Source organism: Mercenaria mercenaria, chromosome 11 (genome assembly GCF_021730395.1).
Source record: "Mercenaria mercenaria strain notata chromosome 11, MADL_Memer_1, whole genome shotgun sequence".
Taxonomy (NCBI): Eukaryota; Metazoa; Mollusca; class Bivalvia; order Venerida; family Veneridae; genus Mercenaria; species Mercenaria mercenaria.
In genome coordinates this window covers 77,802,497-77,819,275 of record NC_069371.1, presented here as the reverse complement: position 1 = coordinate 77,819,275, position 16,779 = coordinate 77,802,497, and the positions used below count along the sequence as shown (strand labels likewise).

The following is a 16,779-nucleotide window of genomic DNA, read 5'->3' as shown; positions in this document are numbered from 1 at the left end:
CTACTGCTACTGCTGCAGCTGCTGCTGCTGCTGCTGCTGCTACTACTACTACTTCTTCTACTTTTACTACTACTTCTACTACTACTACAACTACTACTACTACAACTACTGCTGCTGCTGCTCCTACTACTACAACTACTACTACTACTGCTACTACTGCTGCTGCTGCTGCTCCTACTACTACAACTACTACTACTACTGCTACTACTGCTGCTGCTGCTGCTCCTACTACTACTACTACTGCTACTGCTGCAGCTGCTGCTGCTGCTGCTGCTGCTGCTGCTGCTGCTACTACTACTACTACTATACTACTACTACTACTACTACTTCTACTACTACTACTACTACTTCTACTACTACTACTACTACTACTACTCTACTACTACTACTACTACTACTACTACTACTACTACTACTTCTTCTTCTACTACTACTACTACTACTATAACTACTACTACTACTACTACTTCTACTACTACTACTACTACTACTACTACTACTTCTACTACTACTACTACTACAACTACTGCTGCTGCTGCTGCTGCTGCTGCTGCTCCTACTACTACTACTACTACTTATAATAAAATGATATATGAATCTTAATTAACGTCAGTCTCATTTTAGATACGAACATTTTATTTACGTATATACAGATCCATTTCTACTACAAATAATCACAGAGGACGTTCTCAAAAAAGAGACGGAGTTAAAACTATTATGTACTTGTAAGCTTTGGTACGGAAACATAACAATCGTGCATATGTTTTGCTGCGCATAAAATACACACAAACTTAACCGAACTTTAACAATATTTTTTTCAAGATTGTACATTAAATATCAAGCCATTGCACCATGCGCAAATGTTCTTTCACACATGAAACTGTGTGATTTAGAATTGTTACACTTTATAGTATGTGCATGCATATTCAGTTGCTTGCTTATACTTGTGTAAGTACATTCGCAGGTTCCTAGATGTTTTGCGCAGAACAGAGGGAGAGGGGAGATCACACCGTTCGGGTAATAGAAATTGGTACCATTTCTTCTCCCTCCAGTCCATGTAACCAGGGATTGATGTCGAGCTGAAATGTGAATTTTAACACAATTACAAAAAAAAAAAAAAAAAAAAAAAAAAAGGAAAAAAAAAATAATTTAGCAATAAAGAATGGGAAATGCTAAGAAACACCGAAACTTTAAAATGGTGGTACTGATATGAAATGTAAATTTGGTAGATAAGTATACATTAGCATAAAACACAAATGCCTGGCTTTCAAGATTAAAGTGAATATGTTCAAGTAATCATGAAAGGCTACACGCTGAAATATATCACAGTCCTCCTTCGATCACATTTTTGGTTGCGGGTTCATCCTGCTACCAAAGTTACAAGTGTATTTCTGACAACCATATAGCCTCTCTATTTTATTCCAAATCACATCCAAAGGATGTTCATGTGCTACACAAAATAGTCCCATTCATGAACAATACGGATGAATTATCAAAGACCAAGCAGTCCTGATTCAACCTGTATCCGTTCACACTGACCATTTAGATTATATAAGATCTATCAATAACAAGGTTTTTCCAGCCCATGGTTACATCACAAGCTGGGTCAGGCAGAGTTCATCTTAGATATGAGGCACATTTGTATTTGTTTGTCATTCATATATATTTGTAGATTAGCATTTAAACAAAAAATAAATCTACCAAAAACTCGCAACCACCAGACGTTTCAAGGCTTTGATTCTAAACATATTTGAAGCAAAGTGGTACAAAAAAACTAAAATCTAAATAATTTTCACTTTTACTGCTTCACTTTTCTTCTGACCCGTCTCAACTGATTTGTTTTATTATAGTTTTTTTTGTTTAAAACAACGCAAAAGACCACATCTTTTAAATCTCATGAATTCTTTTCACCTTGCGAGCAACTTCGAATGCATTGGTAAGCTGAAAACCAGTCCAAACAGGCTATTTCTTGCTTTTAGACAAGGCAAACATTGTAATAATACTAATTCATCACTTACTGCTGTTGTTTTGCGATAAAAAGTAACGTAATTGATGAAGCTTTTCATCTGTGTCCAAGGAAATTAAAACTGCTCCTTCGCCAGCACATATTTGTTGTGCTTCACTTCGATGCACTGATTCTGTATGCAGTTTCACACACATAACATAGTTCTCGTTAGCCGCAATATTTTTGTAACCACCACTGGTATCACAAGCCGGTGATTCTGGACAGAATTGATAAAGATATCTATAGCTATGTGTGTAATGAAATTTTATCTTATCTATGTGTATATTAAAAAGTAAAGAAAAAGAAATATTTAGCGAAATTGGCATGGAATATGTTCCATGTTTTCAAAACAGTTGTTCCTAATGCAAAGTTCTTTGAGATATTATGTTAAATACTCATTTATACGCTTTAACTATCACTTGGAATGTTACATTAAAGAAACTAGAACATAATTTCACATTTGAAGACATGAACGAATACCTCATATAATTTTTTGAAAACGTAAAATTAGCAAGCTAATGTGTAATAACGGTAATATGCATTATGTTGAAATAGTACGTGCACACAGTACACATGTATAAGTGTACTACCACTAAACATCTGGAAGTTTAAAATAACCCCCCCCCCCCAAAAAAAAAAAAAAAAAAAAAAAAAAAACAATCGACTGTTACTGCATGACGTTTAGTTATGAATGTAGCTCTACATACCCAATCAATTTATATATTTAGTAAAGTTAGATCTATTTGATGGGGAATTTCTTCAATTTATGTAAATATATAAATATACAATCTTTCAGATAATTATAGTGATTGGATATCTTTTATAAACAATCTGTTGATACAGCCTACGCATTTATATCTTATACCTTGAATTTCACCAATTCTGACAAAAGTTTCTTATCTAAATATAGCGGATTTTGGTAAAAAAAATGAGTGAAAATAACTAACTGATTGACTTCTCCGAAATCTGACATATATATCCGTTTATTGGACGGGAACATGATGTTGTACTCCAGAAGTATTTGTTTTGGTAGTCCAGGAATGCACAGTCACTTGGCAAGGGTTGTATCCCGGTAAACCAGTTTGTATAATTGAATACTTTGTTGACTGGTTCCCAGTAAAAAGTAGCATTATGAAACGTATCCAATCCTCCGATCCAGAAATCTGCAGCACTGTCTAGAAGATATATGAAAGAAATGAAATTTTGATAGATGCAGAAACATTTTAACCTTTAGCCCGCTCGCGGCAAGTGATTCTGCCTTTGCGACCAGTACAGACCAAGATCAGCCTGCACATCCGACAGAAATTTAGCATGGTTATGGTTAAAACAGGATAATTTGGGTTTAGGCAACAAACATGACTTACTATTCTCAATGTCGGTCATTTTGAATTTTAAGTATTCGCTAAAAGATGATTTATTTATCATATATTCTCCAATACCGATATTGTATGTTTTGGTTACTGTGCAACAACCAAATGTACGGTTTTATTTCAAGTTGTAGTATTGCGTTAATCATAATTTTGTTGCTCATTCAAGTTAAAATAACTGGTAAAGCAGATGCAATGCTCCTTCAAAAAACACAGTCTTTTTTACGTAATCCAGAAATCAGTTAAGAAATTTTTATGATCTATTTGTATAATGGTCAACATAATTAACAATAAATGCATTTTACAATGATAATACAACTCCTAACAGAACAGTGATTGACATGTTATGTTATTGCATAATAAGTCAACGACCATTGTACTACCAATATATGAAAATTAATTCAAAGTTTCAAAACAATTATGTTATATGTGAGGAGGTATAAATGAATGAAAATTAATGAAAAATCCAGGGTTATGCTTTTGCCTTTTCCAGTTTATATTATTTCATTATATTATAGCACTATTCCTAAAATACGAAAAGAAATAAAAAATAGATTTTACAGATATTCTTTTCTTTTTCTCTATTCGTCTTGTTTCACTGTTTAGGATATTTAAGTGGAATTATTGCAAATGCACTAAAACGAAGATACTTAACAGTTCTTTGAAAATGGTGAGGTTTTAAAGGCGTTGGACTGTCCGAAAGTATGGCGTCTCTATACCCTTCTTTTATTTGTCATTTCATGTAATAGGTGTAGACAGTCATACTCTGTTAGGGGTCCTTTATACACTTATTCCTATTCCCTTCAATTTGTTTGAAATATAATTTTTCATAGAATTTTACGTCCTCGTCTTGATTTGTTATGCCATTTCCATTTACTCTCAGTTTGAATTTCCCCCTATTCTTCTTTTTCAGTATTTCTTTTTTAAAAATATTTTCCAAATACTTACTTTTTATTATCCTCAGTGTTCACTGCTTTACATCTAATAAATATTCCATTTACGTTGAATCATATATTCTGTCTTATTCTTGCTTTTTGATCTCTAAAAGAGTTAGCACATTCTGATTACAGTGAACTCATGTTACTTTAGTTTCTAATATTTCAATGTCTTTGATTTCATTCTCTTCATTTTTTAAACTTTTCTTTTATTACTTTTATATTAGAACCATATGTCACATTTCGTAGACCACCTTTAATTAAGTCTTGTAGAGTATTTGTGTTCGCTTCTTTATACATCATGGGTTCGGTTCTTTATACAACTTTACTATTTTATTTATACACTTTGTAAAGAAGCCTTTTATATTAATTTGCATACAGAAACTATTATTAATTTATGTGACTGTAATTTAATGCTTGAATGGCCACTTTTATATTCTGGTCTTATTTTTCATTTACGGATGAAATCAGTTAGACCATCAGACCATTCTGTTTGCAATATATTTGCCAAGTAAGATGTTGAAGGGGGTTCTTGTTACAGGCATACTGTATTTGTTTTCTCATATTTTTTATTTAGGTTTAATATCACGCCGACACAATTATAGGTCATATGGCGACTTCCCAGCTTTTAATGGTGGAGGAAGACCTTAGATGTGGATCCGGGCATTAGTTCATCATGGATGGGCACCTGGGTAGAAACACCGACCTTCCAATAGTAAGCTATATGGCTTCCTCACATGAAGAATCCTACGACCTAGGTGAGACTCGATCCCACATCGGTGAGGGTAAGTGATTTGAAGTCAGAAACTACCCAGCCACTTAGGCCCCCTCTTCTTATTCAACCGTTGAAAACATTGTTTCCTTTTTCAAAATTTCATTTACCTCTGACATAGAAAAGAAGATCTACTAACCTCCAAGTAATTTTGATATATAGTCCATTTTCTGATTGTTGTCAATTACAACGAGGTCGGTGGACTTGTCCATGGAGCAGCGTTGTCGCGCCTGGGATCTTGTTACATTTTCTCCTTTGTGAATGGAGATGCAGAAGTTAGACGAGCTGTCGTATGAGTAACCCTTACTTAATCTGGACGTGCAGTCTGTAAGTGATACTGGAAAAGAAAGAATCAATTAGTGAAAATGATGATCATAAAATAGAATGCCCTGAAGAGTTGAGTACATACACCGTATGTACGGCTATGCAGAATTTAGACGAGCTGCCGTATAAGTAACCCTTACTTAATCCGGACGTACAGTTTGTAATTGATACTTTAAAAGAAAAAGATAATTATATGTATTCCAATTATTGAAAATGATGACCATAAAATAGAATGCTCTGAAGAGTTGAGTACACGCAACGCAAACAGAGACACACATCGAAAGTTGAGACACTGAAACTTTAGTGGAATGATATTATACGAATCGAAGTAGCAACCGGCCTTTGTATGATATTTGTTACGTCTAAGGGTAACAATGCTTGTTACTTAAAATATTAAAGGTAACAGAAAAACGAACCAGCTACTGTTAACAATAAAGAATTTTACATTCAACTACCTTGAAAATATTAACTAGCCGTTAAGTCCAGTTGTAATATTCAAGAATAGTCCAAATTATGTCATGGTCAAATTTAAATTCTGTCACTAATTATTCCAAATTGCTCATAGAATTCAAACTGTATTTAGTATATCCAAAGTATATAAATCCTCTCATTGAATATAAGCGTTTAAATCCACATATTAATGTATATCCATCAAATGTTAAATGTCCAAACTGGTATTATTTTATTATTAAGAAATACAGAAAAAACTTTTTAATAGGATCTTACTGTAGGTTCTACCCTGTCCTCAGACAGCTTCCTACTTAAAGCATCATGGAAACTTCCAGAACTTTCATTGACCACCAAGAGTTAAAAGAAGATTAACCCAGACTTTAAAATAATGTAAACACCCTGTTGATGGAACCTTCTAAGGAAACCATAGACTATAAATAACTTATTGACATAAATGATGTCTCAAAACTAGGACAAGCTTTACAGCAAACAATGAGTCAACAATATAAAGAAATGATAATAAAATGAAGCGAAATAAGGAATGACATGTACATAACATATTTACAACCATTGCTGAAATGAGTCTAGATGTCAGCACGAATACACATATAAATAACATATAAAATGGAACGAACAAAAGACACGTTGAATGTAACCTCGGTTAAGGGAACTGGGGGTTAAAATGTGTCTTGTGGCATGCAAAACTCACATTTTACTACAGCCATTTTATCATAAAAAGCAGACTAAACATGATAATTCCCCTCTAAGCCAAACACGTCACATGTCATCTAATACCCGGTGACATAAATTAAACATATTATTTAAAATAGGTTCAATCCAATATATCACTATACCAATGTATTCAGTGACTTATCTGAAGTCAAAGCACCAAGAGCGATACTTTTGAGCGCACGACTAGGAATGACTTAAGACAAAAAACTAAACTCACTTCGTCCGTTATGTGTAGGATTATGGAGTACAGCATTACGGAGTTTTATAATTTGGCAGTAACCGACAAACAGGAAAGAAAAGTGATTAGCTAAAGCAGTTATTTTAGCTAATGTACATTTTGCCACAAATCAATTTAATCTACATTTATAACAACTTTGATTAATTCTATGCTAAACCTTAAATGCTTTAGAAGAGAAATAGACTGCGGGTAGATATATCTAAGTCTGTCTTAAAATATTAAAATTATTGAAAACTACGTTTTATAGCTTAATTTAGAACAAGAAAATACTAATACTGACTTAAGAAATTCTTGGTCTGTAAATTGACTACCATTTTATATTTTAAACGTTGGCATGTAACCCATATCACGACATACCTTCCCCAGAATTGTTGCCAAAGTACTGACAAATATATCCGGTCAAATGTGATGAGCAATCTCTGTCGAACCAGGTATAGTTATGTTCATGATTCAGGTAAACACATCTTCGATTTATAGCGCCATACAGTTCATCTGGTTGTGTTAGGTTATCAGCCCATGCAGGTCCTCCCCAGTGAGAATAGGCAATCTTTTGTCCAGTTGACCAATAAAACTCACTGTTATTATGTATGTCTTCTGCACCAATCCAATAATCCGTAGCATTTTCTTTATATAAGTAGATGACAAATGTTAGCATTTTCTTTATATAAGTAATTGACAAATGTTAATTGTATTATTAAATGTACAAACAGCCTATATATAATTTAAACACGATCCGATTTATTTTCCTATTAATTCTAACACGATCCGATTCATTTCCTATTAAGGAGGTAGGTTACCTTGTTACAAGGGTAAATTCAAATTAGTTGAACCGCAGCGTTTGTTTGTATTTCGTGTAATATGAAGTTTTACCTGCTACAATCTCAATTTCGTTTGTCTCTGTCCCTTCAAATTCAATTTTTATCCAGGTTTGAAGAACATGACCCTCTAAAGGTATTTCATATTGAAAGAAGAAGGAAAATACGGATATTTAACACTTTTCAGTGTATTTTAGTTTCATTGATATCCGTAGAAGTCTGCATAATTGATAATTTTACTAATATGCACGTACGCTTTCTAATATAAGCTTTAAATGTATATGTCGCGGGGCTCGTGTTTCCATGGTAACGCATTTTCTCTCATTTTTAAACAACTATGTATAAAAATAGGGGCTTTCGACGGCTTAAATGTCATTCTGTTAATGACCAACATGGAATATTTGGGAAATATTATAAGCAAAATACCAAGCACTTTACATGGTACCCTATTTTTCTTAAAGTTTACAGTAACCATGGCAACAGAGATGTTTAAAATAGCTTATATCTTGCTTTTTGTCGTAATTTCTTATAAATAATTATTGAATAAGATTATCATTCTAGTTAATGTAGCTTTAAAACATATTATTTCTAACGTAAGTTATATTTTCTTGTTATTTGCATTGATTCAAACAAATTTCACAGCTTAGAATACATACGGCAGTACCCCTCGTCTTGCATTTTTCATGGAAAAATCGTTCAGCATGCTGCTATTATTCTCACGGATATTGTTGAAATGAAAATAAAAAGCCGAAGCTGTGTTTCTTAAATAGACCAGTGTCAACGCTTTTGAATTTTACATTTAGATACATAGGTCACGGGCTTCGTTTCCATGGTAACATCAATTAAATTCAAGGAACCACATTTTTCTACTGAAATTTGAACAATTTTAGATCTTAGTTTCAGAATATAAGTAACAAATTATCAACGGAACCTGAAAAATAAGTATTACAAATCAAACTGCTAGATTTTTTATTTGAAAATGGCCGTTACAAGTAACCTTTCATCCAACTATATTCCAAATAACATTGGTTACCATCATCCATTTTCTTACAATCCGCATAACGTTTCAATATAACTACATAAAAGAAGCAAAATGTTGATGATTATTCAGAGCAAAAGATTCATAACAAATATTTCAGCAAATTTTTGTTATTTGAAGATAGTTAAAATAAAGAAAATGCACAGAATTACGTACTTTCAAGATAAAATCTATTAATTTTGCGCGGTAACTGACACGTAACGTCATGACGTCAATGACGTCATTTTAAGGCAACATTGTTTTGAAGCGTTTCTGCGGCAATTGATTCATTATTTCTGCATTATTAAACCATAAAGTATCAGATCGGAGACAGGTTCATGATTTGTTTTCAGAAGAATGAATATACAAACACATTTAATTTGTCGTAAACGTCGTCGTAAATCGTCACGTTAGCTTCCGGTTGGACATGCGCACATACAAATATGAAGGTAACCTACCTCCTTAAACAAAGAAGGCTGAAAACAGTGAATTATTATACAACAACTCACTGTTCTGACGTCACAAATATTACGTCATGGCGTCAAACGGCATAGCGGCGCGCTTGAAAAGAAACCAATTGAAAACGGGCAAATATTTAATGTATGTCATCAAGGATGTTCTTAAAAATCCTTGGTAACGTGTTAGAATCGAAATAATATATCTCATTTAGTGATTTGCTCTTGAATAAATCATTGTTTGTCGTTCAGATGCGCATTATTATATCACTCGGGCTGCGCCCTCGTGATATAATTCCTTCGCATCTGAACTCCAAACAATGGTTTATTCAACGACAAATCACGTGATGAGATATATTATTTCTTAAGGATGTACGAGCGAATTTTTTATAACGTTAAGAATTTTTTTATACTCTGTGAGCTTGAAGAACATTAGTTTCTAAGACAAACAAGAGTAGAAAAAACATAGGTCACCGAACTCGTTTTAATTTTATAGGGCATTTTCTTCACCCACTGCTTAAGCATTTCTGAAATTTTGTAAAGTTAGAAAAATGGTGGTACTATATAAAACATATAATATCCTACTTAATCTTATAGGGATTTCAGGTCTTACAGGTTAATATGAATATATGGTGATGTCAGTATCATATAAGCATAAATGTCACTAACAAGTCTCTTTAATTTTTACATGTTGACATAATTACCCCACCCACATTATTTTCAATGGAAAAAACGTATTTAGATCGACAAAAAAAATTCTGACGTTAAGATTTTCCAAATATTTTGCAGCATTAAAGACACACAAAAATGCTTCCAAATGGAAAGAAAAAAAGTTGGGGTCACCGTGCATCTAAGAGATTTATTAAAAAAACTGCTACAAAAGAGGTGAATTTTGACATTTTTTGTTCTTTTTGTTTTAATCTATATTTTCTAGATAATATAAAGTGCTATCTTGAAAACTTTTATTTTATTTATAGCTTAACATTATATGTATCAGTCAAAAAAATATCAAAGCCAAACCTGATCTACTTTAATAGATATTTGAAATTACCTACCCCTACCCCATAGTAAATCTTACGTTAATTTTAGGCAAATGCCAGCCAAAAATAAGGGTGAAATTTTTTTTTCGCAAAAAGCATAATATATTTGGTTAAATGGTACATTTTTAGCCATATTTTAATTATTTAGCATTAATATTTGTCGAAACATTTGTTAGAAAGCAATATTTGAAGAAACATTTTTCAAAATGGCGGATATCCTGAAAAAAAATGCTCGTACATCCTTAAACAAAGAAGGCAGAAAACAGTGAATTATTATACAACAAATCACTGTTCTGACGTCACAATTATTATGTCATGACGTCAAACGGCATAGCGGCGCGCTGGAAAAGAAACCGATTGAAAACGTGTAAATATTTAATGAATGTTGTCAAGGATGTACTTAAAAATCCTTGGTAACGTGTTAGAATCGAAATAATATATATCTCATTTAGTGATTTGCTCTTGAATAAATCATTGTTTGTCGTTCAGATGCGTATTATTCCTTCGCATTTGAACTCCAGACAATGATTTATTCAACGACAAATCACTGGATGAGATATGTTATTTCTTAAATATTGTACATAAATACAGCAGATTACTGACACAGTAACATGACAATAAGCAATCTGGCGAACGTTAGGTGTCAGCAGTCTGGTTATGATATTTAGACTGACACAGAACAAGTGTTTACTGTATGTGAAATGATTGGCGAGATGATTTCAGATGCAGTGATGCTCATGCAGAATTTCAGAACTAGAATAACTAGTGCAATGTCGACTGTAAAGTCAGATAAGAGCCCAGAATACAAATCATATAATCAATTGAATATCCGTATGTTTGCTTATTAAAGCCAACCTCCTCCTGGGCCTTACATTTTACAAAAGTTGGTAGTTTGTGAAAATCCTGGAAAGGGGTATCTTTATTTTTTGGTAAATATAAACTTGTTTGGAAAATGGTGGCGGGGAGCATATATTAGAGAGAAGTTGTTAATTACAGAATATACTATACATGTATTAAACAGTTTTTCGTTACTCACGCCTATTTGAAAATATGTTTTGCAAAATATAGTCCATCTTTGATTCATTATCTAATGTAACAAGAGAGGCGCCATCTTTTTTACACGCGTCCTTGGCCATTGCTTGTGTGTAATGGTGAATATGGTCGTCAAAGTGGAGTTTCACACAGAAATCGTTGAACGGATCGTACGTGTAGCCTTCAAATACCTTGCTTATACACTTAGAATCTGCAATACACAGATGATTATAATATTTATTTTTATAATATATTATATTTATAATATAGAGCAGAACAGAACAGACATTTTAATTATGTCAAATAGTGATGGGCAAATCGGTTAGATTTGCCAACCGATTAATCGGCATAATCGGACAAGCCAACCGATTCGATCAATCGGACATAATCGGATAATCGGTTACTCTAGTTGCATATCTATAAGTTCACCTCACAGTGTATGTTTTATGTCATTACTTAAGAAATGAACCACACAAACATCAAATATCCTATTTCTATTGTATCCCTTCATAAACACGAGTAAGTTAACAGTGTAAAAGTAAAATATTTGTGAAGATAGTAAACTTCAAATCAGGGACTCGTCTTAATTTCACCAGGGACTTATCCAGTGATATTGTGTTATTAAATTAAAATTATTTGGAGCAAAAAAGTATTAACGATTTATTACTTCTTAGATAACAACTGGAATGATTTCAATTCCACAAAATAAAATATTGAAAATACTATGCATACTGCCATACTAATGTCAAGATTTTAGGTTGATGGTTTTCCCGGCTTAATTTTGTAAAAGCCATATATCTTCCAACATCTGGGTGATCACAGATGACCTCAATTTCTGCCGAGACTTTGGAGGAAGCCATTTTTTACGTAGAGTAGTTTCCCTTGGCGTATTTGCCCCAAAGAATCGTAAATACCAGAAAGAAAAAGGTCAGAAACAAGTAAATTATCCGTTAAGGGTGCCAAGTAATTAATCGGTCAGGGAAAAGTGAAGTCGGCGATCGCGCTCATGAATGCAACGCCGACGATTATTCGGTTGTCGCCGATTGTCGGCCCATCACTAAGGTCAAACGATTTACAGTTTATCGTTAACAAAAACAAAATCATACATGCGTAAAGAATGAAATAAATAATAATAAATTTGGCCAAACAAAACATCTGTTGCATTGAATTTTATTCATTTAATCTCAATTTAAAGGCTTTTTTTTACAAAATAAAGCCAGTTGATTCAACACTTTATCATTTGAGTGAATTTTAACATACAAATGTACTTGGGTGTCCATGGTAATAACTTGGTAATATCTAGGAATCTATTGTGGTCTTAATAAGGCCTTATCGGACATTTCAACACAAAATGATATTTATCTTTAATGTCTTTACATTGACAAATTGTACATTACATATTGTTTCACTGAGTCTATATTTCTGTTTCCATCAGTTTCAATAGAAACCTCGTGTGAAGATAAAGGTAATTTAGCTAAAATATTTATTAAAGTATAACTATTCATTTTGCTAATATATTTTGACATTTTGAAATCTTGTTTTTATTCTTTATATCAAAACAAAGAAGATCTTGAACAAAGATCTTGTCTCCAATTATTTGTGTACATGTCTCTAACTCTAGTGCGATAAAACAGGCACACACATATTTATATTTATGAAGAACGGAAATATCCATACGTCACAAAAGCCTACGTATAATATATAAAACCTTGTAACAACAAAAAAATCAAACTTCCTTATCTATATAAGTAATAGAAAACTAACGCTTTTGGCCACTGGTGACATTCCAAATTTCGCAGATAAAACCGGTCTTCAGTTCACTACATTCGTCATCATGCCAGAAGTACCGGTCACGGTTATTTAGAAATACACAATTTTGGTTGCCAAGACGTCTATCGTCCGGTTGTCCGGCTATGGCTCCTCCCCAGTGGCTATACACAACGTTTTCACCACCCGGCCAATAGTAAATATGCGAACCGTTTCGATGAGTTTTAGCACCAATCCAAAAATTTGTATCATTTACTGACAAACAAAATTATATATAGAAGGTTAGTCAATTTATGTATGGAAGTAATCGATATACATATTCATATATTGCAAAAAGTATTTGATAAATGTGTGATACAATAGGTTTCTCATAATAATAGCTTGATCTTGGATGCTGTATTCGGCTCGAGTGGATTTTGCCAGATCAGATCTCACAAGGCGCGTAACAGATCCAGCCACTGTTATCGCGACAGCCAGCTACTGTTACAACGCTCATTTTATGATATACCTGCACCTTTATGTTTGCTGTTTTGTTATAAAACGAAATTAAACATGTTTATACATTTAAAATAAAACTGAGAGTAGTTTTTATGTGCGCTATTTAAAGAACTGTGTCCGGTCACACATATATAAAATAAAAGTAGTCCGGCATAATACAACGCAAAAGGTACAATACGGAATTTTATCTGCCTGTTCGTATCTACTTATCGTATTTTTGACAGAGTTTATATAGGTGTATAATAATTTTAATTACCTATATGTTACTTACATTGGTGGCTAAATATCCAAACAAGTATTCTTTCCTGAACATACTGACTAGTGATTGACACAAGCGTGGCATTCTCATGTATACACCGTTGCTGTGCCTGGTAATGGTTGATACTAGAGGAGAGTTTGTTTACTTGAATACAAGTGCTAGTAACCGGATCATACCAGAAACCATCATTTATGTGTTTACGACATTCAGCCTCTAAATTAAAATGAAAATATTCTGATTTTTTTTTTCATTTTTCATTGTGAGCGTGATGAACATATTCTAGTCTTTGTTTTGTCATGTTTACAAATTAGGAATATACTTTGACGTTCATAAATGACATTTTCACAAAGATTATTAGCTCTTTTGTCTGAAAGAATAATGATCAAATTGGAAACAAGACATTTAATGACAAACAATTCATCGCACTAGAAAATTCTTTCGTATTGGAAAGTTGTATTTAAATGGCAAGTTGTTCCACTATTTTTTCTTTTCAAAAAATATTCTACATATTATCATAAAGTACTCAAATTTAATTTTCCTAGTAATTAACACATGAATACAAAGCCATGTATCATTCTTACCAACCACAGCATTGTGTACCGCAGTTGTCAGTTGTTTAGATATGGTAGTTGAAATTTGAACAGGTTGTTTAGATGTGACGTCATGTTTGGTTGAGGTTGGTGTGGTAGTCCATGGTCCAGGTGTAGTAATACAGTCAAAGTTATCGTTACAAAAGTCCGTGTTGCAACAAGATGGCTGACATGGCGAAGCTACAGAATCGCTGCACTGAAGGTAGGTGCAATGAATAATTGAACTGTTTGTATCCTTCCGCAGCATGTTGCTAAATTTTTAACAGCTTGCATTATGAAACCATTATTTTGCGTCAAGATATGTGATATCTAATCTAGGGATGTGCTTTACACTTCAAATCTTGAACAAAGAAATGAGTCCAAAATCCGAGACAGCTGTGTCCAATGTTTAATGAATTTCATTGAACTGCGTTGAATTTTTAATGTGAGGAAGCCATCCAGCTGGCTTACGGAAGGTCGGTGGTTCTACCCATGTACCCGCTCGTGATGAAATAATGCACAGGGTACCTTGGACCTCCTCCACCATCAAAGCTGGAAAGTCGCCGTATGACCTATACTTGTGATGGGCCGCCACGTTAAACCCAACAAATTCAATTTTCGTTAAACGGCAGAGCTGATGAGTCATGTATATCTCAAATATATTATTTTCTCAGATTTCTTGACATAATTATATATGTGACTCGTCAATCAAGGTTTTTTTATTTAAAACATTGGTTAATTAACAAAGAGTTAAGTAACAATGATCCTAAAATATACTTTTGTCTCTTAGTAAATATATGTTTTTAAAATGTTTAGTAAAACTGAAGTATGCATTAAACTGAGTCATATTACCGATTTTGGAGAGCAACTCTGGGTGTAGACGGGATTGTTTTGATCAAGGAAAGCTGTATTCAGTTTAATAAGACAAGTCTGAAAATAATAAGACATTATCTATCTATTTTGTCAAAATATCATATGAAATACTTATGACCAAACAGACGACGTAAATAATTATTCATGGATTTAAAAGAACTTGATTAGAGATAGAACCTAAATTTTCAAAAGAGAGAAAAACATTAGAAAATAATGTCTAGAAACTGAATGCTAAATCTTTCTTTGAATAACCGAAAATTAGTTTATTTGAATTTATTGTAAGTTTTACTAATAACTGTAGTTATTATTTAATTTATGACCTATAGCTATGCTTGCAAAAAATAAGACAACTATTTGCACAGGCAAGCACATAGTTTACCTGAATGGATATCTTTTAGTTTACTTCCGTTGCACATATACAAAAGACGGTTTTCGACACACTATCATAATTCTTTTCACAACAAAGACAAGTGGACTATATTTGCATGTGCATTATTTACCCTTGTTAAACAGCTTTAGATAATGTTTGTCAATTTATTAATGGTAAAATATTAACTTGTAACAATCCGTTTGAAGTATCACTGACGTGAAGATGCTACAGTTATGCTTGTATCAAAACGTCACATTTACCAACTGGAGTTGTGGTATATGACAGGTAAATTTAGTAATGTTATGATTATATTTATCTATTTTAGATATGATAACATAGGAGGGTCGTACAAAAAGTTCTGTCATTGGTTTCGGATTTCTTAAGCGCTAGGTTTTATCAAAATTATTTCTATTACAAATCATCAAAGTATTCCCCCTTTACCGAAACACATTTTTGTAACCTTTTTACACAATTGCGAAAAGCAGATAAAAGTCTTCGTTTGGTATCTGTTTTAGACACGGATAAATGGCGCTGACAAGAGAACTTTTGGACTTATATTTCTTTCTAGAAAGCATTTTCTTAAGCCTTGGAAAAAAGTGACAGGGACTCAGGTCAGATGAATAAAGCGGATGGTTTACAACTTCCACTTTTTCAGAAGCCAAATAAAGACGTAACAACATCGCACTTGTGAGAGGAGGCATTGTCGTGTATAAGATGGACTCCTGACCACCCTCTGCTTGGGCGTTTCTGATTGTAAAACGTTTTTATCTTCTTTAGTACACAGTTCTTGATGAATGGACCAAACTAGATGGACAAGGTACTTGAACGACTGGCCCACTAGGGTTAAAGAAAATTGCGTACAAAAACTCTTTTTCGATCTTATGGTATTCTTGGCAATACAGGGCGTTTTCTTGATCTTTTCGCTTCCATTGCTTATAACCAGCCCTTCTCTGTGGCTTAAAATTGTGTATCCAGGTTGCGTCACCTGTTAACCCGACTATCACAGCCTTTGTATGTTTTCAAAAGTTCATGGACACATTTGAGCCTTTGTTTCTTTTGCTCCTTAGTGAACAAATTAGGTATCCACCTAGCACAAACCTTTCTCAGGCCCAAGCGCTTTTTTTAGAATTGTTTGCACATTGTCTTCAAATATGCCAGTACATATCTTTCACCGACAATCGCATATCTTGTTCGACCGCAGCTTTTACAACAGCGATGTTTGCCTTGGTAACAGAGATTTTAGACCTACCAGAATGGGTA

The 16,779-nt window shown here is 33.4% G+C and overlaps 1 protein-coding gene across 1 annotated transcript; it reads right to left on the bottom strand.

Moving 5' to 3' along the window:
• Positions 1–632: 632 nt before the first annotated feature.
• Positions 633–13,893, bottom strand: LOC123530683 (secretory phospholipase A2 receptor-like). The gene is made up of 8 exons (XM_045311431.2): positions 13,884–13,893; positions 12,948–13,205; positions 11,188–11,394; positions 7,181–7,447; positions 5,219–5,416; positions 2,953–3,180; positions 2,019–2,222; positions 633–1,079 (listed from the first exon to the last, which is right to left on the bottom strand). Exons 1-8 carry the CDS (start codon positions 13,891–13,893, stop codon positions 838–840), a joined length of 1,614 nt encoding a protein of 537 aa, XP_045167366.2. The 3' UTR covers positions 633–837.
• Between the last annotated feature and the right edge of the window lie 2,886 nt (positions 13,894–16,779).

Coding starts and splice junctions, on each gene's coding strand:
- LOC123530683 (XM_045311431.2), bottom strand. Junction 3,181..5,218: donor TATATCAAAATTACTTGGAG/GTTAGTAGATCT, acceptor TATATCTTCTAG/ACAGTGCTGCAGATTTCTGG. Junction 1,080..2,018: donor TTTATCGCAAAACAACAGCA/GTAAGTGATGAA, acceptor TTCACATTTCAG/CTCGACATCAATCCCTGGTT.